The sequence below is a fragment of the Pollicipes pollicipes genome, unplaced genomic scaffold (assembly GCF_011947565.3).
Source record: "Pollicipes pollicipes isolate AB1234 unplaced genomic scaffold, Ppol_2.1 Scaffold_2555;HRSCAF=2994_pilon_pilon_pilon, whole genome shotgun sequence".
NCBI classification, from domain to species: domain Eukaryota; kingdom Metazoa; phylum Arthropoda; class Thecostraca; order Pollicipedomorpha; family Pollicipedidae; genus Pollicipes; species Pollicipes pollicipes.
In genome coordinates, this window is record NW_023596136.1 from 35,040,457 (window position 1) to 35,067,449 (window position 26,993).

Genomic DNA, 26,993 nt, shown 5'->3' on the forward strand with positions numbered 1-26,993 from the left:
GAAGGCAGCCACTTCTGTCAATGTAAGGAGCCGACTTCATGGCTAACCGCCTGTCACGTTTTTAATCAAAGGAACCGCAAGAAGAACAACCTTCGGGCAAAAATGTCCCCGTTCCTTCACGGGCTAGCGGCTTTAGCTAACTAGGTTCCGTGTGGCTACGTTCCAACGGTGACATGTTTTGCGTGTGCGCACGAAATGGCGCAGCGGCAGCGGTAAACCACTTAACTTGGGCGGGCTGCGTCACGCGCTGTTGATAAAAAGCGCTGCAGCGCTAAGACGCCAAAATGTTCACCAGACCTGTATCATGATTTTGTGTGACATCGTAGGCGCAGTCATTTTTTCCACACGTCGTTTGGTGGGTGCTAAGCTTCGATGAAAAGCAAACATCCAAATTTTACACGAATCACGATAATTTGGCCTTATATCGTCACCTAACTGACATAAAATATTTTCACGATGTATTTCATGAGAGAAATTCAAGGTGATATGCGTAACCAAAAGTTAATCTAATTCTAGCTTGCTTACATGAGCACGACATTCGAACTATAGAAATGCATGTAAATCCCAGCAACTCGAGTAACAAATTTACTGGCACTTTGGCACATTGCATTCAACCATGATGCTCCGAAATCATGCATCGCATTATGAAGCGCCACTGAGACATCCGATGAGGAAAAATTGCCGCGTAGTGGCCTCCCGTGATTCCATCCTAGGACTAGCATGACGCGGAATTACCACGTACTAGCCTCCTGTAAAGCTATGCTAAGCCCATCATGCCACGGAATTACCGCGTAACAGCCTCCCGCGATCCCATGATGAAACCAACGCGTCGCAGAGTTATTGCAGATTAAATGAAGGCTGTCGAAGAGAGATATGCCAAACCAACCACGAGACTATGTTATAAGTTTATACGCATTTAACTCGTTAGAAGTTGTTTCGACATGCCTACTATTCTTATGTATGTTTATTTTTACTGATTGCTCTTATAACTTCTACCCCATTCGGATACAAATTTCAAATATTTCTGGACAGCCGGGACTGTATACTTTGGTTTGCGAACCAATCAAGATGTAAAAACTGGTGTTTCCAAACGTCTGGGGCATAATGGTGTTTTGTGATCCATATCATATTACAATCAGCGATATTTTTACCTTAGCTCCTTCCGCGGATGTCACCAGGGCGGCCGACGGCTGCGTGAGCCACCACTAGCGCCATCTGCATCGCAGGATTCCGATGAAGCTGCCCTCGAGCGACAGAAACCGACAACCGAAGCCATCATGGCTGATACGGGTCCGTTGTCCGGGGACACCGACAGTGCGGCGATGGTCTGCTGGGCTTGCGTGCCCGAGGTCGATTCGCAAGTGGCCAGTGAGGCCATCTACAGCGCTAGGCCCGCCACGCCATATTATTGACGCATTCAGACAAGTGATCTGAGCTAAAGAACACCACTCTTCAGGTGCAGTTTAATCTTGACGCTACTTTTCTGTCTCACGGAGTCTGTGACGGTCTGCGCTGGTCGCAGGGCCTCTCGCAGACTCCCTCAGCCGAGCTGGTGCTGACGTCAGGAGAGCTTGGTGTCAGCCAGCCATTGTAGACACCAGCAGCCGCAAAATGCCACTCGACGGTCGGGTGCGTCAAACGGCAGGTGTTGACCGGCAGAAGTCCCACATTGAGCAGATGGACTGCAGTTGTGCGCCGCTAAATGCGCATGATTTATGTATACGTGGAACAGTTAACAAATGCAGCTAGCTTTATGCGACATGTTGCCCAGATGTAACACAAGGCGACGCTGCACCTAAAGGATATCTCCGTAACCTGTACGCGCTTCCAAACACAAACACCAATTTGGTTCGCCTCAGGGCACGAGGCTGTCCGTTTACCTACCGTAAGTGTTGCGTGGCGGTCACTTCGTCTCTCAGACACGCCTGCCGTTAGGAGCGTGATAGCGCATAGGAATTGTTACCATGACCTGCCATGCATCGCCATTCCTGCGCCGCCGGGTGTCGGATCAGTGTGTGATCAGTGATCAGTGATCACGCCGCCGCCGTGTCAGTCGGAAAGTGAGGCGCAATCTTCCAGGACAGCTGCTGTGTGGACAGCTCATCTCCCAATTCAGCCGAAAAAAACATGCGAGAATAGGCTGTATTTTCCGCGGCCGAGTTTGCCGGATTGGCTGACAAGTGCACATCACAAACACACCGCAACCGAGACAGTCAATGGACGGAGCCGTTGCTGGAGACGAACCGCTCGTAAATCAGCGTCGTCACATGCTTGTGCTTAACGTACAATAACGTGACACACCGCGCTGACTAGGCGATATGCGAGACTAGAACAACGAGAAATGAGATCAACGTGGGGAAAGCCTGCGCTTTCCGCCGATATCCTGCCGCGGCCAGTCCTGCTGGCAGAAAGCGTCTTTTCTGAGGGTAATCTCGACACAGCAAACAGCGGGCACATTGAAACAGACCGGCAACGCGGCCGTCCATATCGAACCAGCGGCCGCACATCGACGGCTGATCGGCGCAGCCTGGCCGCGACAGCAGTATTGTAATAACTGGACCGTAAATCCTGACCAGACGGGGGGGGGGGGGGGGGGGGGGGTCCGCTCTGCAGTCCCAGAATCATGGCTGGACCTTAAATCCAGACCAGACCGAGGACCCGCTCTCCAGCCACAGTATTTTGACTGGACCGTAAATCCTGACCAGACGGTGGGAGGGGGGGGGGGGGGAGGGGCATGCGCCGCAGCCCACGACACACGCACATGTGAAACATGAGCCCCTCAGCCGGTCCGCAGACATCATCCGCCCACCCCAGTATAGCACGCCCCCACAGCGGCTGCCCGGAGCAGCGCCGACACGCGTGCCAGCCGCGCCGAGCCCCGCGGCCCCGGGCGCGTCCGCAGCACCGGCGGCGGGCGGCGGCCGCGGCGGCACAGCGCCGGCCGGAGGCCCTCCGAGGCGATCACGGCGCGCCCGGCTGGTAGTTAGGGTTGGTCTCGGGCTGCTGCCCGAAGTGACCGGACTGCTTGAAGGCGCTGTACAGCGTGAAGAGCACGTGCAGAGACTGAATCTTGGACTTGTACACCGGGATGTCCATGATGCCTGCGGACCACCGACAGGGCGGTCAGGACTCGGCGGAAGATTGCAGAACAGGGAACAGAACAGCGATTAGAAATATCAAGCGTCTCTCTTTTTCACAGGAACGCAGAGTCAGTCCAATCCGCTCGAACACAATCACGTGCGCATTATCGACCAACTCCACCACGGCGTCGGCTGTCACCAATACTCTTCACACGGCTTCGAGCTTCAAAACGATTTCATCTTCGAGACAACCAAATATTTCGAGACAACCAAACCACGAACAAAGCAATGTAGTCACTTTTACCGTTGCTATTCGGCAGTACTACTTTGAGCTCCACCGCTACCATAATGGATGACATGACCAGCCGGCGGTGGCAATCTAATATCAGCATTCCCCGCTGCGTTCGAGTCAACGAGACTTTGCAGTGTCAAAAAACTTCTCGGACAAAAATAGCCAAAAAGAAACAAACGAAAAAGAAACCAAATACGTCAAGAAAACATGTCGCGACTACCCCCAATTTAAAATAACAGCCACTTTTTGGGAGGACAAATGCCATTCTCAGTACAGTCAGTTCACTCGCGTCTTTCTGGCGCAGTAGCCGACATAGCGCGCTGCTTGCCGCCGGCGCGCGCCGAGCCGGGCCGGGCGGAGCACACTCACTGCAGATGATCTCGACGTAGGTGGCTAGGTCGCAGTCCAGGTCGGCCGTCGGCAGGTGGGTGCTGGAGAGCACCTCCTCAAACTCGGCCGGCCACTCCTGCATCAGGAAGTCGATGTCCGGCATCGGCCTGTCGACGGCCGCAGGGCAGACGTGGTGATCGGACACAGCGGACGGTGATCGGACACAACAGACGTGGTGATCGACATGGCGGACGTAGGGATCGACACGGCAGACGTGGGGATCGGACACGGCAGGCATGGGGATCGGACATGGCAGATGTAGGGATCGGGCATGGCAGACGTGGGTATCGGACACGGCAGACGTGCGGGATCGGACATGAAAGACGTGGGGATTGGCCATGACATGCGTGGGGATCGGGCATGACAGACATGGGGATCGTACACGGCAGACGTGGGGATCGGACATGACAGACGTGTGGATCGGACATGGCAGACGTGGAGATCGGGCATGCCAGTGGGGATCCGACATGGCAGACGTGAGGATCGGACACAGCAGACGTGAGGATCGGACACAGCAGACGTGAGGATCAGACGCGACAGACGTGGGGATCGGACGCGACAGACGTGGGGATCAGACACAGCAGACGTGAGGATCGGACGCGACAGACGTGAGGATCGGACGCGACAGACGTGGGGATCGGACGCGACAGACGCGGGGATCGGACACAGCAGACGTGGGGATCGGACGCGACAGACGTGGGGATCGGACGCGACAGACGCGGGGACCATACGCGACAGACATGGGGATCGGACATGACAGTCGTGGGGATCGGACACAGCAGACGTGGGGATCGGACACGACAGACGTGGGGATCGGGCACGGCAAACGTGGGGATCCGACACGGCAGACGTAGGGATCGGACACAGCAGACATGGCGACCAGACACAACAGACGTGGGATCGGACATGGCAGACGTAGGGATCAGACACGGCAGACGTGGGATCGGGCATGGCAGACGTGGGAATCAGACATGGCAGACATGGGGATCAGACACAGCAGACGCGGCGGTCGGACATGGCAGACGTGGGGATCAAAAACGGCAACCGCCGGATACGGCAAACGACAGCCGAGGGGACGAGTCATTCCGTCGCAGTCAGCTCTGGCCCGTCCATGCTAGACAGAGTGCAGGTGCTTACCACAAGACAATGATTCACATGGAGCATGAACTTGAGCACGACATAAACGTTCGAATACATCCATTGTAACTGTTAGAACAAGTAGATATGAATGGAGGACAACACGTTACGACGGCGCAGGCAACTGCTACGCGAAACATACGCCGCAGGCGTGGGCAGAGCCTGGTCAGACCGTTGAGGACCAGAGAAATTCCCCCCAACAGGAAACCATCGAGTTTTTTACGTTTCCAAATGCCTAGTGATTTTCTATAAACATCGACCGGCCCACGGAAGATATGCAAGGAATAGATCCCTTCTTCAGAAAAGCAGACTCCACCCAGGGTCGCAGGTGAACCACGGCCATACAAGCACAAATACTAAGTGCTCGGGTCCACATATAGGTAAGAGCACTACGGAGAACGACTGTTTCTCCTGTGCCACCTGAGCTTAAGTCTCCGCGCCCTCGCCCCCATCCCATGACCGACTCACTTGTTGTAGTGTACGGAGGGTGCCGGCTTGGAGCGGTGCAGGTCCCCGATGTCCTTGATCCACTTCTCCACAGCCTTGGGGTTGCGGTCGGCGTTGGCCACGCTCGCCACCGTCGTCTGCTTCTGTGTGGTCGTCTTGGCGACGGCGCGCAGCTGCAGGTCCAACACGTTCTTGTCGCTCTGCTGCGCGCGCGGCTCGTCCAGCACCGACAGGCCTGGCGGTCGGAGTCAGCTCAGGTTACACACGGGCTCTGGCGTGGCAGAAGGGCCATGGGACAGTTCTGCTGGGCGCGCGGCTCGTCCAGCACCAGCAGGCCTGGCGGGCGGGGTCAGCTCAGGTTACACACTGGCCCTGGCGCGGCAGAAGGGCAATGGGACAGTTCTGCTGCGCGCGCGGCTCGTCCAGCACCGACAGGCCTGGCGGGCGGGGTCACACACCGGGCCTGGCGTGGCGGCGGCGAAGCAGGACACGTCTACTGCGTGCAAGAGCCGCCGGGACAGCCTGCCGGAGGCGATCCAGGTGGCACAGGGGCGTGCAACAGGTCCAGGTGGTGCAGGGGCGTGATATAATCTCATCTCTTATATATATATATATATATATATATATATATATATATATATATATATATATATATATATATATATGCATGCGCTGTCCGTGCTATCACCGCCGTACGACCACGTACTGGATACCACGGCGGGACAAAAACGGCCATCCCGCAGACCGCGGGATTCACCGTCTTACACCTGCGGGTACCACACCCGGCAGTATGACGGATGCTGACACCGCGTCCGTTCACATCACACCGGTCACACAGACAGCCTATCACACCTGTCACACAGACAACTGACGTCACATGCACACCGTCCGTTCATATCACACCTGCCACACAGCTAACTTATGTCGCACCCAATTTCCGTTCACATCACACCTGTCAGACAGTTGACGTCACACCCAACGTCCGTTCACATCACACCTATCACAGAGACAGCTGACGTCCCACCCAACGCTTCGTAGCAGCTGCCGTCACTGACCGATGGAGTCGGCCTTGCCGTCGGGCCGCTCGACCTTGATGAAGGCGTCGATATCGCCGATGGCCGGGATGAAGTCGGGGATGAAGGGCCGCAGGCGGTTCTCCAGGTCGACGGTCTGCGGCGTGTAGCTGGTGATGAACTGGAACATCTGGGCGATCTCGGGCGTCACCGTCAGGTGCTCGTAGTCGCTCGGGTCGTACGCCCTGCGGACGGGCGGCGACGGCCGATCAGAGGCGAGGTCAGCGGTCACGGGTCTGGTCACACGGCATCGCGGCAGACACGGGGAGTCTACAGGGGACCGTGTCCGCGTCACCCCGTGGGCTGGCCCAGCGACTACAAGGAGTCTGCGTGGGGTGTACATGGGCTCCAAATGCGGCTGACCACAGCCGGCGACGCTGGCCGAATGCCACAGGTAAGGTGCAGGCGGGCTCAGACGAGCACGTTGGCACGTGGCGGGTCACGTGCTGCCGGTTCGACGCATAGCCAAACACAGGCATTCGGCGCGAGAAAAGGACGGATCCCACGCAGCCCGGATCACTGGCTATCCGGGGCGCACTGCTGGCAACGGACCAAGGAGGTCGGTACTGGGAGGACCTCCGCCGGTCGCCGTGACAGGCAAGACGGCAGGATAGTTACGGTTCTCCGATCTCGGTCTCCTTGAAGATGCCCTGGCCGGCGAAGTGCTGGTAGAACTCGGCACGCGCCGCGTCAATCGCCTCCTCGCGGTCCATGTCGCGCCGCCACGAGATGCCCTGGAGAGTCGGACGGGTGACGGCAGGACAGGTCAGGACGACCGGGACGGAACAGGTCACAGCTGGGTCGGCGGCCAGGTGGAGATTCGAGGCGAGATCGAAAGGTCGGCGGCCAGGTCAGGTCAGGTCACAGGTCGGACAGATTCAGGACAGGCAAAGGCCAGCGACAGTTCTGGTTGGGTCTGGGCGGATCCAGTACTGGGGATTGACCGCGTCCACAACACTTCGCGCAGAGTGCCACCAAACTGCTGTCGTTTCCAGACGCCACTCGCCCAGCGGCCCCTCCATACGTGCTGCAGCGTCCTCCTCCGGACCGGCCCGTCCGCCACACTCTCCCCCACGACATACCAGCTTGGCCTCCATGGTCTCCATCATGACGTCGGAGGCAAGCATGCGGACCTCCTTGGTCTTGCTGAAGCCGGTGGGGCCGGCGCCCACGCCCAGCTCGTCCAGCATCTTCTGCTGGTCGGGTGAGATGGTCGGCCCGGGCGCAAGGTGCTGGCGCATGTTGACCTCCATTTCAGGTGACCTGGGGCGCCACGGGCGGCAGGCAAGGAGGGCGGTGACGGACAGGGGGTCAGGATGCGGTATTTGACGTTACAAAAGAAGAAAGCAGGCCAAGGGCAAGAGTGCTTTCTGAAAGGCAACATTTACCTGGCCGTGTCAAAAACAGTGCGAAATGCTCGCCCGTAACTTCGAAGGCCGAAAACAAAGCAACAGAAATACTAAAAGCTGGAGACATGTGAATAACACCAAAGCGCGCGTAGGACTGATGACCGGGCTAGGCCGACGACCAGCGTCAAGAGAACGGACCGGTCACGGGATCCTCGGGACACACTAGGACAGCCGGGAGCCAGGATCACCTCTCGATGGACATCCCTCGCGGCCGCTGCAGTCCTGACGGCGAGGCCTCCGGCTGCATCCCCCCGGACGGCGTGGCCCGAGGCGGCCCCTTCTGCGCGGGCGACGCCTCCGCCTGCAGCATGGCCTGCACCTGCTGCGACGGCGTGCTCTGCGGCGGCGGCGCCGCCTGCTGCGAGGGCGACGAGCCCGGCTGCAGCGTGCCCTGCGCCTGCTGCTGGCCGGGCGTCGCCGCGCCCGTCTCGGCCTCGGTGGCCGGCCGGTCGTACGCCTCCAGGGTCATGTTGCCGTCGTCGGCGATCTTCAGCGTGCCATACACGTTATCCTTCAGCTGCTCGGGCACCGCCTCTGGCTCGGCCACGCCGTTCTCGTCCACCGTCTCGCCGGAACCCTCGCGCGTCAGGGTCATGCTGCGCGCGCCGCGCGTGGGCTGGGCGCTGAACGGCTCCTGCGCCGCCGCTGCGGCGGCCGGCGCCACACGCACCTCCGCCTCGCCCTCCAGCGTCACCGTGTCCACCTCCTCGCCTGGCGTGCTAGCGCTGGCGGACGGGAGCCAGCTCAGTCCAGGGAGCTTGACGGACGGAAGCGGGACGGGAGGGAGTAGAAAGGCGGACGGGATCAGCTCTGGGGGTCTGCAGCCGGGTGCGGCGCCAGGTAGGCGCCCCATGACCGGTTATGTACAGAGACGTGCGCGTACGTCGAACTTCGTGACCTAACTCGGAGGCGCCAGGATGGGCGGGACAGCGAAGGACAGGATGTGGTCACACACAGGATATCCCTGAAGGCGACTGCATGCACACACATGCTCGTCTTTCATCAACAAGGAAACTAGCCACGCTGGATGGCCGGCCAACAGCGCACTGCGCCCGAAACTAACTGAACGTCGCGTTTCCGTTGGACGTGACGGGCCGGCGCCCCAGCAGCCACCATATAGCTTCCCGTCCTGGTGCGGCTGCCGGGCCCAGCCCAGGTCTCTGACCCCGCTCGCCCGGCGGGCCTGGGCGTGCTCACCCCTCGATGCGAGCGCTCTGTACGTCATCGTCGTCCTCTTCTTCCTCGTCGCCGTCGCCCGGAGGGGGGTCGTCGGGCGGCATGTCCTGGGGCGGGAGCGCGGGCGTGAGCACACGCGCTTGTGGGACGCGGCGCTGCGCCACCTCCGAAGGGGAACACACCCGCAGTAGGTGCGGTCCATCGACAGACACGGTGGCACGTCCGTTGAGAGGCAAAATGTCAAGGTTGGAGCAGTCAATTGCAGATATCACGGCCCTACCTACCAGATGAAACACAATCCACCGCATATGGCACACTGATGCTGCACGACTAGACAAAATCGCCAATGATGAAGAGAAATCAATACAGGAGTTCCGACATATCCTGTTAAGCTTTTATCTCTCGATTCAATGCTACTGCTGCTCTTCAACGTTCAGAGCGGGAAGTAACTGCTGGCTGCCGATCTTCCGCACCTGCAATCGAGCACGACTCCCCCAGCATGAAACAAGCACAATATCATGCGAGCACACAACACTCGGGTCAGCCACACAAAATCTACTGCTTCATGCTGATGAGGGGCGTTGTCGGCCAACCGGGGTCACACCACGCCGCATCACTACGCTGGCCCTGTTCGGCTGCCCACGGTCGGCCCGTTTCAGGCCGCTCAGTGCATTAATGGTGGCCTTTCAGCCAATGTCATCAGAGCATTCCCTGCTCAATATTAACAGATGATCCCGCGCCGGTGGACGCGCCGTCCGGCTGCCAAGGACACAACGCAGACGCAGCGGGAGAAGGGGCCCGCCGCGCCGGCCAGGCAACAGCCGTCCAAGCGGTCCGAGGCCCCGTCCGCGGCCACCGACCGCCAGCTCCGCGGCCGCACGCGGACCGCTGGGAACGCGTGCGAACCAGGCGGCAGCACGGTGCGGAAAGCGGCACACGCCGGTGCTCTGTCCACATACCTGCGCGGCCTTTCCTCAGCTTTCCGGATGACCACAACGGCCGGCCATGCGATCACGCGCAGGCAACGCAAACGTAATGGGAGCACCCCATGTCTGCACGCAACGCGACCGGACAACACACAGCCCACGTCAACGGCCATGTGAGCAGTCCACAGCATGGCAACGGATCATGTGATCACCCCACAGAACGGCAACGGCCACGTGAGCAGCCCACAGCACGGCAACGGCCATGTGAGCAGCCCACAGCACGGCAACGGGCCACGTGAGCAGCCCACAGCACGGCAACGGCCATGTGAGCAGCCCACAGCACGGCACATGTCATGTGAGCAGCCCATAACATGGCACGTGCCATGTGAGCAGCCCATAACATGGCACGTGCCATGTGAGCAGCCCATAACATGGCACGTGCCATGTGAGCAGCCCATAACATGGCACGTGCCATGTGAGCAGCCCAAAACATGGCACGTGCCATGTGAGCAGCCCATAACATGGCACATGCCATGTGAGCAGCCCATAACATGACACGTGCCATGTGAGCAGCCCACAGTATGGCAACGGGAAATGTGAGCAGCCCACAGCACGGCAACGAGCCATGTGAGCAGCCCATAGTATGGCAACGGGCCATGTGAGCAGCCCGCAGCGCAGCAACAGGCCATGTGAGCAGCACACAGCACGGCAAAGGCTCCTGCGATCGGCCCCCAGCCAGGCAGTGGCCATGACCGCTGCCTGTTGGGGCGGCACCTCAGCCTCCGCGTCGCTGGGTGGGTCGAGCGGCGCGCCAGCGGCCTCCTCCGTGTCATCGCCGCGGCTGCTGAGCCGCTCCTCCTGGCTGCCCGTGAACGACGGTGGCCCGTCGAGCGGGGCCGGCTCGGCCGCCGACAGCCGGCCGTCCGTCGGCGAGCCCGCCAGCGGCTGTCCGCCACAACGCACGGTGTGGGCGGGGACGGCGCCGAGTCGGGCCGGCGCGCACGCATTTGCGGCGCGCGTACATACACGATTAGTGACGCACTGGGGTGCCTCGGTGACCTTTAACTTGACCAAGGCAAACATAGTCTAGATAGGAGGGGCTATCGACCATGGCGCATCAGGCAGCGCCGATTTGCAGCGACCAGTCCGGCAGTCCCGGACGTCAACACTGGCATGGGGTGGTCAGTTACTTCGGCCAGTCCTGTCAGTGCAGCCGCTATCCGTATCGGCTGTTCAGGGCTGAGCCACCACGCCCGCTGAGCAGGCTCTAATGTGCGCACGGGCGCCCCATCCGCTGTGCTCTGCCAATGGTCCGGCAACCCTGAGCTAAGAAAGCGGACCGCCGCATCCGACGCGGGCCAGTGCCAGCAGCTCGCCAGATTCCGGCCCCATCCAGCTGGAGGATAACCGCGCGTCCTCTCACTGAACCCCAACGCACTTCCAAAACGGCCGTGGTGGAGGCGAAGCCGGGTCCGCGCTGGCTACCACCGCACAGGCTTCTTAATCCAGCACACAACACCAAACATAGGACGGTGGGAGACTCCGACGCTGCACCCGGCCCAGACCTCACCAATCAGCACACAGCTGCGTTTACGCAGTAAAACACATCAACACCAACCAGGGCTTCAGCCGCCGCCGCGCCAGCATACGTCAATCGCCATGTCCCGCACGAGAAGCCATCTGGCCCCGGGCGGCCCGGCGAGCGCCGCCTGCGGCCCAGGAGGCCGGGGCGGCCGTGGGGCGTGCCGTTACCTTCTGCTCCATGGTGGGCTCTTCGTCAGACATGGTCGTCTCCGGCTCGTCCTGCACGCCGGGCTCGTCCGCTGGCTCGTCCGCGGGCTCGTCCGCTGGCTCGTCCGCTGGCTCGTCTGCTGGCTCTTCCGGGGCCTCCTCGTCGTCGCCGCCGGCTGGCTTCTCCTCCGCCTGTGCGACGTGGGTGGCATCAGGGCAGCTGAAGCGGCAGCGGCGGCGATGGCGGCGATGGCGACGGCGGCGGCGGCGGCGGCGTGGAGGACCGACTGAGGCGGCGGGGACCGACTGAGAGGCGCAGCAGCGCCCGGCCGGGCGCCGCGGAGCCCGGCTCCGAGCTGACCACGAGGCCGAGCGGCGGTCGGCGTGCAGCCAACACCGACAGATGGCGGCTGAACAGTTTGCCGGCGCTCCCAGTGGATGCCGTGTGTGAGAAGACATGAGCCGACGGTCTGTTCGGGAAGTCGCGGTCGCAACGGTACCAAGCGAGCGCCAAGGACGTACGAAAGCGTGCCGGGTGGCGTAGTGCGTTTTCTTTGCTTGTGCGCTATGGTGCAATGCTCGTGGACAGCGGACAATGGCGACATTAAGCGAAATGGAAGCGGGGAACAAGGGTAAAAAAGTGGCTCGGCCAATCTGTAGTATGCTGTCTTATGTCATGTTGTAAAACATAGCATCCCGCATGAATGACAATGCTTCACAGGTAGCCTTACATTTTGCATCAAACACTGGTATGAAGAGCAGATTCAGGACAAGACTGTAGTTTGCTTCCCTGGTGGTAAAGCCTTGCTGGTGACTACAAAACAGCTATCACAAAGACCATATAGAAGAGTGCCACCTCCATTTGTACTGGTATTACTATTGGACATCAACCAGAAACCAGTTGCTTTGGCCATAAAAAAGAGCAAAGAAGGTGACAAGGAGCAGCCAAATAAATCATTTACACATTATAGCCATTCAGGTCTATAGTGCACCACACTATTAACAATTTTTCATTATTTACTCATGCTGGATTGAATTATCCCAAAATAAAAGACAAAATACAGGCATTACTGCCTCATCAATACAACATAACAACATCCATGGTGACTTATTTCAAATGTAGACATGACCACTGTGCACCAATACAAAACAAGAGATCCAGATGCATAATACTAAACCTTTTTAGAACCACGCTTAAACAGCTTTGCAGCAAACATCTTTACAGGCCTGCATGGAAAACACAAGATCAGACTTCTGAAATTCGAGACTGCTACGAGTACCTGATATGAGGTATTTTACAACACTGCATGCATATTGCTTAGGGGTAGCATGTTCCCATACATGTAGCATGTACCATCAAAAGCACACACAACAACCTGGGCCAATGAGTAGTGTGCCTTATTCATTATTGAGGAAGTGACATTTACAGACAGATTCCTACTAACATACATATTGCAGTAGATGGTACCAATCAGCACAGTAATCACAAAAGTCACAACAAACTGAACAAATGATGAGCCATCAGTAGATTCCATCAAAATGACACTTGGACCATGGGACACCTCATGAAATCCAGTTGCGTCTACCTCCTCCTCAATCCACCTCATGAAATTTGTCCGTCGCCCCCGTGGCTCAGTTGGTTAGAGCGCCTGCATTCCGATCCACCCATGGCTGGCGGGATGGGTTCAAGTCACTTTAGGGTCACGCTAAAGGTAAGTTGATGTCAGAGGGCAAGATGGACCATGCCCAGCATTGCGGCATGTAAAGCTTTTGCCACTTAATTCCGCCATGGCCTGGAATTGCGTGATCAGATGGTGGGGGTCAGGGCAACAAGCACTGCTTAGTGTGAGTGCTGATCCCAGAAATCCATCCATTCAAAGGGTTTGGGTCAAACTTATAAAAAAAAACTGGGATTTCACCACCAGGATACAAAGGGAGTTTATCCATATGACATGAAGAGAGTTTACATACAGAGTACAATAGGAGTTCACCCATAGAATACAAAGGATGTTCACATGTTAGCCCAATCAGGACCACACAGAGATTGTTGGGGGACACTACAGTGGCTGAGACAACCATAAGCCCTACAAGAATGGTGAGATCCATTGTGTGAACAGGCTTCATTGCTTAATGTCTTCTATGATCTAAATAAAGGAGGTTTAACAGTTTTTCAGACCCCACATATCTGGCACACCTCAAAATGGATATTTTCAAATCTAGGGGGAGGGCCTCGGCCTCCCGACAAGGAAGCCCTACAGGCTACATGCCTGTTATGTGCCCATTTGAGTCTACCTGAAGCCTGGAGATTTCAATGGGTCTGTTGGTCATGGGCCATTTATGAAATAACTGATCTGCTATAAACCATTCAGGTGAATTCATTGGGACTATTATGGAAGGCTTTCAACAAGTATCATTCTAGTAACCTATATTTGATTTAGTATTCAGAACCAATCAAACATGCTTCAAAGGATGGTGATTTGCAAGATACTTGGTTCATAGCCATGCAGCCATTTCTTTGAGCACATATCAACTACAAACAAAAAGAACTGAAAGAACACTTGGTGGCTTGAAAACAATGTCAGCTATTGAAAAGGGTGGATCAGGAGCCATGTGACTTTCTATTCAATTCCTGAATGCACTTATATGCACTGGAATGCTATTGAAGCATCAAGACCAAATGCCTGAATGTCAATGCACAAACTGTGCACATCAACAATTATAGCACAGAAGAAATCACGTGGGGCCACCATCTCCAACAATATTGGGGACTACACACACCCTAAAACGGGCCTGAGTCTACAAATCGGACAGTTTTTGGAGTCTGAGCCAAATCGGTCATTTCTCGGCCAGCCTTAGCCAGTAAATCAGCATCAGTTTGAACATCTTCACGCCGCTCAAATCTGATGGCACCACTCGCGACATATGCTACTGCATTCTCGGAATCTACAGACCTGCTACTGAACTTGGAATATATTAGCACAACTAGTCTTACTGTGAGCAAGAGCACCGCCGATTGCTAGCACCCGCTTCCCGAACCCAAACGGCCCCCACACCTCAACCCCTACGCTTACCGGGCAGCGTCTTTCCCCGACGTTACCCTAACAAACCCCTATGAAAAGATATTGGAAACTGCAGTTGATGCGACGACCGTCAGGTGATAAGTGGAACTAAAAACAGACAGCAGCGTGCGCTTGTGTTCGAGAAGTGGCTATTGAATCAATTTGGAACCTTCAAGACTGGATTTATCAGTTTATAATAAGCCTTCATTAAGCGCTATGGTGACATAGACGAGGAATAAGCAACTTAAAAAGGTAAAGAAAAAATCAGTGTGTAAAAGGAGGTAGCTCAGTTCTAAAAAACATATCGCTCAGATCTCAAAATTTACTCAGCAGCCACTGTTTGAAACGAACTTGATAAATGGGAAATTAGATCGAATCAAACAGTTCAAAATTCGGTCATTTGCAGATAGCGAATGTCGCCTTGGTTTTAGAAGCCTCAATGACGCGCAGTTGTTTCCAAGACTTTTTCATAAAGAATTCTACGAGTACCCATGTTCAGAGGCTCAGCTAGAGGCTTGGCAAGGGGGAGCACAGGATTGACAAAGAGCCCCCTGACAGTGAAAGGCCCCCAAAAAATCGCCGGATGTGGCCAATTTGTGGTTGAGGGTCCGTCTTTCTTTATATATATATATATATATATATATATATATATATATATATATATATATATATATATATATATATATATATATATATATGTGTGTGTATGTATGCATTTGCCGTAAGCTTATAGTGATAGCTGACAAAGGCAAGCGTCAAATGACTTCATGAAATAAATCACCGGCCCTCATCATTGCACAACATTCCAGTCGTTTCTGCGTGGGAAATGGGTCTCACGGGGTCAGACGGACATGGAGTCGCCTGTTCGGTGTTCGTGTTTTCCGACCGATTTAGACACCCGCATTGTCTCAGGGGTTCCTCAAACGGTGCAAGGGGACCTCTGACTGATATTTCAAGTCGCGACCCTACGGGCTGCGATTCTTTATGTGACCTACAGCCAGTCTTGCGGGCCTTTATGCCCTCAAGCCGGGCTTTTAATCGTCGTTTCCAGTAGGCCACCGGGACTCTCTTTGAGCCTCATCGACGCTTGGTCAACTCGGGGCCCTTGCGAACACAGAGCCCTCTGTTAGGCGCCGTGGGCCCCTGACAGATACAAGGCCCCAGACCAGTGTAAATCACTGGTTCCGGCTTTATAGCTGATTGAGAATCGTGTCCAGCCTATGTTGACACAGAGCTGACTATGTGGTACGGTTGTACCTGACGGGCATACAGCTCCATATCGACGCGGGGGGGGAGGGGGTCCCCCATCGACTTAAAAGGACCTCTGACCGTTATTTGAGTGCCCGTCTTCGCAGGTCGGGGCCCATGAATAAGACCCAGACCAGCCCTTTACGTCCTTAGACCCTCCAACCGAGCGCTTGATCGCTGAACCCGGTGGGCCCTCTGGGCTCTTCGGACCTCCTCGAACACTGCCTCTGGCCGACTCGGGACGCATTGACAACACAAAGCCCCTGTTAGGCGCTGTGGAGTCCCAAGCAATGTAAATCGCTGCCTCCGCCTTTACCCCTACTTTGGATATAGGCCCTTAGTCCCATGCCACCATGGAGCCGACTGTGCGTTACTGCTTGCGTCTGACCGAAATATAGGCCGTTATCGACTCGGTGGACCCCCGGTCAGTGCGCGGGGCCCTCTGGCTGGCATTGGAGTAGCTGGCCCTGCGGGTCGAGACCCCTAATGAGGGCTGGCATTTCAGGCCCTTAACAGTAGGTTCCGAGGGGCCGAACCCCTCGGAACCAAGGGGGGGGGGGCACGTGCCCCCTGTCGCCCCTGCCTGCGCTACTGCCCACGCTCGTCAGGTGGATACATCATCCATATTCAGATTCAGGTCGATATTCGAGATTCAGCTGACTCCTCAGACTGGCCTGAAACTTTGTATACGGATGCAGGCCAACCTTCTGAAGATAGCAAGCGCAAAATCCCGGACCGGTACGCCTTAGTTCCAGGCCAATCTGAGGAGTCCGCTCCATCCCGAACATGGACCTGAATCTGAATGTGAGTGTGGTGCCAACTTGACGAACGCATCTAAATGTGAATGTGGCACCAACTTGAATGTATCTGAATGTGAATGTGGTACCAACTTAAAGAATGTCGAACATTCGACCATCCGCGACTCGGAAGTCAAATTGACGCAGAACAGACGAACAATCTTTGGCTGTTGCAAAAAAAAGATTGTTGGAGACCTTCGGTCCCCCAGGCCGAGGAGGTGATATAGACCGGGGTTGGTATGGGCCTAAATTTAGTAGATTTGAAGCCCAAATAGCGGATGGCAATGAGGCGCACGTTATTCAGAATGAAGGAAATACACGTTGCGCCAAGCATCTTCGGCGAAGCAGCGAAATCTGTCAATGATTTCAGCACACTCGTGTCATCTTGTATCCGAGCCCCAGAGCTTGGTGTGAGGTCTTCCTCAGTTTCAGCATATGAATAGCCGATGTCTCAAGAAATTGTGACGTTGGAAACGGTATCTAAGGGAAACAAGCTGACAATGTTTTTGAGAGAAATGGGAATTTAGCATAATTTGGCCCAGCCTGGATTTGAGGAGCGTCGAGTTCATAGGTCAGGGTGTACTTTCCTACCTAACGTTAGAAAAGATCATTGTACACCATTCGTCGTGTTTAAGGCATGACATATCGTAAATAATCTCGAAACAGGTAGAATCATGCTCCTACCTTCGAATTTCAATAACTTCGATGGCGGGCCCCCGAGCGCCGCGCGCACCGCGCCGCACCGCCTGGACTCCCCAGCGCCGTTTCCGCGTTGCCGTTGCGTAAATACAATATTTCTGCGTACCAAGAACTGTACAAAATGTACGGGACCAAAGTAAACCATTCGTCATGTTTAAGGCAGGACAACCATAACCTAACTGCGAACCATAAAAATATTTACTAACCATAAACCATACTTACCATAACCATATTTACCATATAAACCATATTAACTGCGAACCATACTATAACCATAACTATAACTATAAACTATACTATATAAACCATACTATAACTAGGTTAGGTTAGTAGGTTAGGTTAGGTTAGGTTAGGTTAGGTTAGGTTAGGTTAGGTTAGGTTAGGTTAGGTTAGGTTAGGTTAGGTTAGGTTAGGTTAGGTTAGGTTAGGTTAGGATATGTTCTGGACTATTCTGGCCTGCGTGTTTCATAAATGTACCCAAACTCGACAAGAAACGATTTTGGTTGCTTTATTATTGTTACCTTGGTCCCGTACATGTTTTATGGTTCTTGATAAGCAGAAATATTGTGCTTCTATCTGTTTTGAAATTATTTACGATATGTTCCGCCTTAAACACGACGAATGGTTTACCTTGGTCCCGTACATTTTGTAGAGTTCTTGGTAAGCAGAAATATTGTATTTACGCAACGGCAACGCAGAAACGGCGCTGAGGAGTCCAGGCGGTGCGGTGCGCGCGGCGCTCGGGAGCTCGCCATTGAAGTTGTTGAAATTCGAAGGTAGGAGCATGATTCTACCTGTTTTGAGATGATTTACGATATGTGCCACCTTGAACACAACGAATGGTGTGTAATGATTTTTTCTAACGTTAGGTAGGAAAATACACCTACACCTCAGTTCATGGTGTGTGCAGATGTCATGGGTCACATATTTAGCTAATCATCTTCGCCACTATAATCTTTTTCAACCAAACAAGGATAGCGCTTCATAGTGTAATAAGGGCATCAATCCATGGTTCTACCAATACTTATCAATGGTTAATACCCAAACAACAACCTTGAAAAAAACAAATGCAAAAAGACTGCCATTGATGGGTCAGTGTCTGAGGTATGCTTGTGTACCTCATTTGCTTGGTCTCGCTGTAATATCACAAATTGTTTGAAAGATATGATCTTTAATGCACATTCCTACATCAGCCATATTATAGGATAACCATGCTTTGTAATTAAAGGCGAGATGATAAAGCATCTGGTTTTTTAAACTTACAGACTACAGTGTATTCTGCTTTAAAGAAGGTGATTGATATAGAAGGGGTTTTTAAGATGTGATAAGTAACTTCTGTTACTCACAGACATAACACATGAACATATGCCTACTGTGTTTAAAGATTTGGCATCATACATGGTCTAAAGCATGACATATTTAAGTGAGCTTGATTTTGAATTTGAATGAATGTGAGTTATTGCCACATGACAACAATGCTGCCAGATAAGTCCAAGGTATCAGTGATGCAGGGATGCTGATAGGATGGTAATTGATGCATGATGTGATTGCTCATGCTTAATGAGGCAATTTAAGTTGGGCATTATGCTCATGGTACATGCTTCCTCAGAATTCACACTTGAATATATATGTGCAGAAATTCTGACAGAATACCCATTGTATTATTATCAATTATTGTTTGTGTTCCTAGGCCCAAGATACTGTGCCTGTCAGGTAATGGAGCTGCTGTGTGCAGCAAGAGCAGGCCTTCTGCATGGCACCATCTGCCTGGTGCAGCACTCCCGATTACCGCTGCAAGCAGTCCGCTGGCCCCACTGCTCCCAACTGCATGTTGGTCTCCCGGCACTCAGTCAGCTGCCCAGCCAGCTGCCCAGGCAGCGCACCGACTTCAAGCAGCTGCAGAGTAGTGCCAACGAGCTGCTTCACTCGGCCCTGTCTGGGTGCAAGGAGCCTCTGACCGCCGCCGACTGGGATCAGCTGACGTCCTCCTACCGCAGCCTGGTGCCAGCGGCCAGCCTGGACGCCATCGACCACAAGGCGCTCAATGCTTGCAAGACTGCGGGCGACTTTGCGTCGGCGCGCTCTCTCGTCCGGCACCGGCAGGCGACGGGCACGGTGGCCGCTGCCAACCTAGCCGTCTTCCTTGAGCTGGTGGCCACGTGCGGCGACGGCCGTGGGTGACGACGACGCGCTGGCGGTACACGGCGCGCTGGTCGATGCGCCACTGGACCGCGTCAGTGCCGGACGCGCCGTGGTGGGCCTGAGCGCCACGCGCCACTGGCGCCTGGCGCCGGCTCTCCTGCCGGCGGCGCGCCAGGGTGGCCACCTGCCGCGTCAGGCGCTGACGGCGCTGACGGCCGCCGCGTTTCGCGCCGACGACCGCCACCTGGGCTGGACGCTGCTCGAGGAGCTGGCGACGGCGCTGGTGCGGCCCGGCGACGCTGCGCTCGACGCCTGGCTCGGCCGCTGCGAGGCGCGCGCCCGCCAGGAGGCACGCGCGCGCCTGAGCGGCGAGCGTGCGGACACCGCGGAGGTGGCGGCGGCCGAGGGGGGAGCGGCCGAGATGGTGGCGCGACTGACACGCTACCTGGCGGAGAGTGGTGTACTGCTGAACGCCGACCAGGCGCTGCGGCTGCGCGAGCTCTTCACGGTGCGGCTGGGACAGCGCTGGACCGGCGAGGCCACGCACGTGTCCAACAGGTGATGCCTGCCCGGCGGGTGGGCTGCTACGGCCGTGTCAGAGTGATGGAGTCAAGAGCTGGCCCTTTAAAGGTAGTCTTGTCTTGGCCTGGGCTAGGTTGATGTTCGAAAAAAACATGCTAGCGCTATGGAGCGTCTGGTGGGATGCTTCGTATGGTGGGACGCCTTGGATCATTTTAAAATTTAAAAGCAAGGGGCTGCCAGACCTCCGTTCCGCGCACGTCAGCTTTCTGGCTACCGCATTTTGGGCTGTTCAGGCATTTAGACGGCTGCCGCTGTTGCTCTCACCGACCGCGTCGCTGTCCGGGCCAGTTATCGCGACTCCTTCAATGGTTAGCCAGATCATTCGCACCTGTGTCCCGCGACTCGGAGAGGAGGCACGGGTGCCCGCTCTTATCCAGCTGTTCTAGGACCAACGCTAAGCTGGTGGTCCGGCCTGGCGCCCCACCCGTGACCCAGCCCGCGCCATCCGTGACTTTACCCGCTCGCTACCCGCCCCAGTCGTGACCCGGCCCACCCGCTGCCCGCCCCAGCCTTGACCCGGCCCACCCGCTGGCCGTCCCAGTCGTGAACCAGCCCGCGCCATCCGTGACTTTACCCGCTCGCTACCCGCCCCAGCCGTGACCCGGCCCACCCGCTGCCCGCCCCAGTCGTGACCCAGCCCACTCGCTGCCCGCCCCAATCGTGACCCAGCCCGGTCGTTGCCGGCAGGGGTCGCTGCGAGCACTGCGGCCTGGTGCTGCCCGAGGCGGTGCTGAGCGAGGCCGACTTCGCCGAGGTGCGCGACGCCCTGGACCGGCACGTGCTGATCGGTGAGGACGTGTTCCAGACGTCCACGCCGCAGGAAGTGGAGCGCTTCCGCCGTTTCGTGGCGCGCACCGCCCCCTACGACGTCGTAGTGGACGGGCTCAACGTCAGTTTCGCCTGCTCCAAGAGAAAGGGGTCGCCGTTGTCACGCGCGGTGAGGAAAGGGGCTCGCCGCACACTAATGGTGAAGAAGTGATTTGGGGTTCTTACATTTATCTGAAAGGGTTATCCCATGCGCCGTGTAAGGATAGGGTTTTTCTTGTCTGCGCTTTCAGGAAAGCGGGTCCCTTCACCTGCCCTGTGAGGAAATAGGTCTTCCCTAAGGGCGCTTTAAAAGACAATTACTGTTAACATGCGTGGGTGAAAATGAATGCTTGGGTAAGGCTGTTTTTATTCAGATACTCCAGCTTGTGTTGTCCAGAACTCGATGGCCGCTCGTCCTGGCTTTATTTTTCACCAGGTTGTGTGGAAAATACCCGCACGTGCAGGTGTTCCGCACGCTCTGGTGGGTGGGCCCAAATTTTTCGCACATTCTGGCGAAGATTACCGTCAATCTGCGAGAACCCCAGAGAATTCTGGCCCACCACAGCGCAAGTATCTGAATGAAAACAGTAGTAGACAAACATCCTTGTATACCCAACTGAAAAACATCAACACACCCAGAGAGGGAAAGAGTCCGACGCGCGGGAGGTAAGGGTCGCACTGTTCCTGAATGGTAAGTAACGGCAACCCTTCTGGTGTTAGCACAATCCGGACCAGCCGCCGCGCTCGTCTGGCTCGCGCTGAAACACCAGAATGTGTAAGGTGCAGCGCACAGACTACCGAATCATGCGGTTATTTGGAGGTACGCAGCAAAGAGTAGTCCGTTTTGCACCTGGGATGTGCTGCTGCGTGATATCATGATGCTCGACAACTTGCATTAAACTCGCGTGAGTATCTCGCGATGCGTCCTTGAACTCGTGCCAACGTGCCCGGATGTGCTCTGCCCTAGCTGCGTCTGCGGGACGTGTAACGTGCCGCGTGCACGGCCGTCTGTCTCAGCTCGTCCAGGTGGTCGATCACTTCGCGGTTCGAGAGGGCAAGAAGGTCCTGGTGATTGGCCGCTACCACATGCAGGGGTGGAAGAAACAAGACATGACGTATGTCAAACGTCACGCCCTTCTCTTCACTGCAGACAACATGTGAGGAGAGCACTTAATCGTTTTGTTGGTCTATTTCCCGTTGTGAATGTTCTGCAGTGTGGTGGTTTTGTCGGGATTGGTAGCCTGCTGGCCATTGCATGAGAACATTGATTTTGCGTCGTCCGTGCGTTGCATATCGATGTATTTCACAATCACGGGAATAATCAGCAAGCAACACAAGGTCTTATTCTTTAGCTATGTTACGTATTTTTCTCGTTTATATTCTTAACGCGGTCAACTCATAATTTTTTAACATATCTAGAATGCATTTGTTAAAGATACGCTACAAACTCGGCGACGGCAGACCTTCTGAGTAATTAGAGGGTGAGGGGGTGAAGAGTGGGGGGGAGGGGGGAGGAATGTGTGAGCGAGAAGAGGCGAACACAATGTTATGTCTTTCTTTCCATACGATACCATGGCCAATGCCGTATCTTGCCGAAGATGGGGACACTTGCTACCCATCTAATTCCCGCTCCAGTACTAACCTTTTTTTTCTATCCATGGACGAAGGATACTGAAAATATGGATGTGACGGAACTGCCAGAAGGAGCGCTATTCAATATCAAACCATAGGATTATGCTTATTGTGTAGGAAGTTGGTATGAAGACTGCCGCACCTGCCGCGTCGCATTCTCCAGTCGTAGGTCTGCTCGTTAGACATGCAGGTAGACGCGGTATGATAATAGCCGCCGTCACCACTCAAAATAGTTTGAGAGTGCCCACACGACATGCGCAGCTAGATGCTTTAAGAATTCCTCCTCAGAATTCCTGGGTTAATGACTCGCGGAGTAGATGGCTAATTGCTGTTCGTCGGACTTCTTTATTCCGCGGAATGTTATCTTATTTATGGTCCCATAGCTGTCTCCCCGTGATGCTCACCGTGGCGCCGTCTCCCCCGCACGTAGTGCTCACCGTGGCGCCGGCTCCCCCGCACGTGATGCTCACCGTGGCGCCGTCTCCCCCGCACGTAATGATCACCGTGGCGCCGTCTCCCCCGCACGTAATGCTCACCGTGGCGCCGTCTCCCCCGCACGTGATGTTCACCGTGGCGCCGTCTCCCCCGCACGTGATGCTCACCGTGACGCCGGCTCCCCCGCACGTGATGCTCACCGTGACGCCGGATCCCCCGCACGTGGTGCTCACCGTGACGCCGGATCCCCCGTGCGTGGTGCTCACCGTGACGCTGGATCCCCCGTGCGTGTTGCACGCTATGCGGGCGACAAGTTTATTAACGACGGTGTGACGACAGATCCTATCTTTATGAACACGACCAGGCATGGGAACGAAGTCAGTGTTTGGGGCTCAAAGCGGAATCCGAAGCCAAGACAATGACACAAAGCCGAAGTCATAGTCGAAACCAAGGCCGGTGGCTTTGGGGTTTGGGACTACAAGGCCGGAACGAAGCGACTTGTGGCCTCTCGGTTTCAAGACGCGAGACAATCCGAAACCAGTGACATCAAACTTTGTACACACGGAGCCAAAGCCAAAGCCATCAGTTGCAAATCAGAAGGCTGATAATAGGGTCCAATATGATGGGCTATGCTAGTTTCGCGGAACTTAGGTCATTTTTGCGTTTGCTGAAATGATCTGACATCATCTAATATACGAGCTCTGATTGAGACTTGGAATGATTGAGACGATGTGTTAGCACAGCCAAGGGAGGATTTGTTTCGGACGATAATCTTCGTCCTGGGTGTCAGTATACACGCAACATTCCGGGCAGTTACTTCTGCGGGCATTCTCAGGCTTCACTGGTCCTGAGAACGGCCGTATGGCTTTGGCTCTCGGCTGTTAATGCGTCGCAGCCTTCAACAGCTGTATGCTGGATCCAAATGAAGTAACAACTGGCAGGCAAGACTGTTTTTGCGAGAGAAAGATGCACTGCGGCGAAAAAATCGCCATCGCAAAACCGAAACCAGCCGCGGGAATTCGTATGAGCCGAGGCCGGGTCATGATTGGAAGCTTTCGAAGCCCAGGTCGAAGCCGAAGGCAGGTGCCAATGACGTCACAAATCTGAAGTCGAAGTCTGAGCCAGTCGTTTGAATCGGTGGATCTATCTGGATCACGGGATCATCGATGGGATCCCCAGACATCAAATCCTGGCAACATCCCAGTTGGGAGGGTGAGGGGGCGGGGGGGGGGCAAGCCATCGGTGCGTGTCCGACTCCCCCTCCCGAACGCCTTGAGACACCGGGCACGGTGCTTCAGGGCGCTCCCAGCATGACATCTGACTTCGGGCCCAGAGAGCGGGGCTTACACCCAGCACATTCCCTCAGCACTTAACTGGCGCCGTCGAGATATGTCTCGTTGGAGGCTGCCGCAGTAAAGGCCGGATCGGGGCCCGAATTAAATTTAAATTTAAACTTAAATTTTGGGAATTAGGAATTATCAGGGAAGGCCATCGTGTCTGCTGTTTTGATTGTTTCGGTGATGTTGATGAATTTGAACTTCGGGTGTGTCAACTGGTTTGCTACACGACTTCCGTGCCATGCGACACCACATGCTGAAAGTTGAATTTTGCCCAGTTTGGAACGGAACGGCTGCCTGCGGCCTGCTCGCCCGATCCACCATTTACGCCAGGCCGTGACTCCGGTGACTGATGTGACGAGCGGACGTCACGTCAGTCGCGTCAGCCACTGACGCATGGACACGCCGCCAGGTCGGCGGACGACGCCTTCCTGCTGTACGCCGTGATGCACTCGCACCAGCGCACGCAGTTCGTGACGGGGGACTTCTTCCGGGACCACGCGGCCCGGCTGCCAGCCGCCATCCGCTCCAAGTTCAACCGGCTGGTGCGCTCCAACCGGCTGGAGGTGGAGCACGTCACCAGCGCCGGCAACCTCAACATCAAGGTCAGCGGCAGCTGCGGCCAGGCTGCGGCTGTACCTGCTCCGGCGGCGGGCGCCGTTGCGGGCTGGACCGGCCGGCGCGCCCTGCAGCCCACCCGGCTGTGGTGGGGTCTCTGACGCTCACGGGAGCGGGTGAAAGCTCGGACGCTCAGAAACAATGTTTTCGTGTTGCCTTTCACTCGCGATTTTGGAGATTTTGTTTGGGGGGGGGGGGCTTATGCGTCCCATAAAGTTGTGGATGGAAACAACCGTTGTGGAGACAAGACTCTCAGAGCGAAACTACGTGACTACGCCAGCTGTGTGGGGTTCATATGAAGGACCTTACAGTCAGCGGTACTTGCCTCCCTGAATGACCACTTATGCTTTCGTAGACGTTCGTCGGTCTGACGGTGGTGATTGCCGTCAGTTGTTGGTACTTCACACAAACCAGCAAAAGTGTCCCCCTTGACCAGACCATCTGTGCTCAGTGCCGTTAGATAATGAGCCTGCACACATGACTCGGGTACAGCTGACCATGCCTTGGAACCTGACCCGTGGCCTCCGCCGCCAGGTGCCGATTATGCACGAGGTTCGGGCGCAGTGTGATCCGGCCGGGGGCTGGCACGTGCCCTTCACGGAGGAGCCCCAGTCCAACACGAGCACGGCCACGCCTAGCCCCACGCAGCCGGTCACCAACAGATGGCTCTGCCTTCGACCGGCCAGCTAACGGCGGCGGCCTCCCCGGGCCGGGCCCGGATCCGAGACGCGCGTCTCTGCCGCTCAGTTCCCTCAGTCTCCAGCGGTGTCTTAGGCTGCCTGGACTTCGCAGGGAGCCAGCGGTGAAATGTGCCGCCGGTGGCCGCATTTGTACGCAGAAGACCATGAGCGGTTTGGCATGGACTGTGAGCTGCTTGCCTCAGCAGCAGCTCTCTGCAGCGTTCTGCGAGGGCACCATTGCAGCTACATTCTGAATGTGCTGCTGGAGCTCTCCTGTGACTGGAGTGCACTGTTAGCTCATGTTCCGGAAATGCGAATGGCCTGATGGCCGGTGCACGTTTGAAAGTAGGCGGCCGACGCCCGGGTGGTTGTGCTGCCACCTATTCCGAGCTCGGCCGCATGGTATCGGTATGCGCCACGCTGGTCTGGGACGGTCACCCGACGGGCTTGCGAAGTGGTTTTTGCCGTATGCTCGTTTTTGCGTGCTGTTCCCTTGTAACAAGAATGTCGCGTGTGCCCATGTTCATGTAGCGGCGAGTGTCTTGCGGCTTTCAGACACCGACGTGAACCGTGAGTGGTGCTTTAATAAGAAGAACACCAATATGCATGCCGCATGATGTGTTTCTCAAGAAACAGGAAGTTTAGGCCGACTGAATCTAGGACAAATCTAAAAAAAGGTTAAACTGGGTATGTAACACCCATTGATACCATGCGCATCATTGGCTATCGTGGCAAATTAGAAACGAGTCCGTAGGTCGTCTGTCGATTAGAATAGCAAAATATGTAGGAATGGCAGGTGTTAGGGTAGGTAAAGTATTTAAGAATGATGGTAAAAATTCTGAGGAAGAAGGGCTTTCAGTCTTATTAGTATTTCGACTTGCGATCTATCGCATACCATCGTATCATATGGGCGGATTGATCGTGTTCAAATGAACGAAGTATTTATGCCCAATCACGGATTTCTGTCATGCGTGGGTATATGTTATGGGCGCCAAATGACCACTGCAGTCAAGGCGCCCCTAAACTCAAATAAACAACAACAACAAAGGGTGTATGTTGCGCGAATAAAGGAATGACTCAATCACAAAGGTTCAAAGAGGTGGTGTCCACGGCAATTTTGAGATTCATGAGGCCATTCTTCTTTCATAGACAAAGCTTAAAAGGGACATGGCGCCGTTCCAAAGAAAGGTGGGTTGGTGATGGTATATCACCAGGGTATCTGCAAGAACTCACTATGGGGTGGGGGGAGTGGAGTCGGACTCGTTAGTCACAACAGACAACATTTAACAGAAAACA

The 26,993-nt window shown here is 55.4% G+C and overlaps 2 protein-coding genes across 5 annotated transcripts; one reads left to right on the forward strand and one right to left on the reverse strand.

Moving 5' to 3' along the window:
* Positions 1-2,934: 2,934 nt before the first annotated feature.
* Positions 2,935-14,802, reverse strand: LOC119110343 (intraflagellar transport protein 46 homolog). 4 transcript variants are annotated; one of them, XM_037234125.1, is made up of 8 exons: positions 14,613-14,677; positions 12,840-12,888; positions 11,683-11,853; positions 9,026-9,111; positions 6,402-6,604; positions 5,368-5,581; positions 3,742-3,869; positions 2,935-3,101 (listed from the first exon to the last, which is right to left on the reverse strand). In XM_037234125.1, exons 2-8 carry the CDS (start codon positions 12,876-12,878, stop codon positions 2,962-2,964), a joined length of 981 nt encoding a protein of 326 aa, XP_037090020.1. In that variant the 5' UTR covers positions 12,879-12,888; positions 14,613-14,677; the 3' UTR covers positions 2,935-2,961. The 4 variants fall into 4 exon arrangements, with proteins under 4 accessions (XP_037090020.1, XP_037090047.1, XP_037090037.1 ...); XM_037234152.1 differs by lacking the exons at positions 12,840-12,888; positions 14,613-14,677 and adding an exon at positions 14,733-14,802; XM_037234142.1 differs by lacking the exon at positions 12,840-12,888 and having other exon boundaries at positions 14,654-14,720.
* Positions 14,803-20,027: 5,225 nt separating this feature from the next.
* Positions 20,028-26,733, forward strand: LOC119100693 (mitochondrial ribonuclease P catalytic subunit). Its single transcript, XM_037223773.1, has 5 exons — positions 20,028-20,164; positions 20,876-21,125; positions 22,013-22,152; positions 24,812-25,004; positions 25,552-26,733. The coding sequence occupies exons 1-5, from the start codon at positions 20,028-20,030 to the stop codon at positions 25,705-25,707; spliced, it is 876 nt and encodes a 291-aa protein (XP_037079668.1). The 3' UTR covers positions 25,708-26,733.
* Positions 26,734-26,993: the final 260 nt, after the last annotated feature.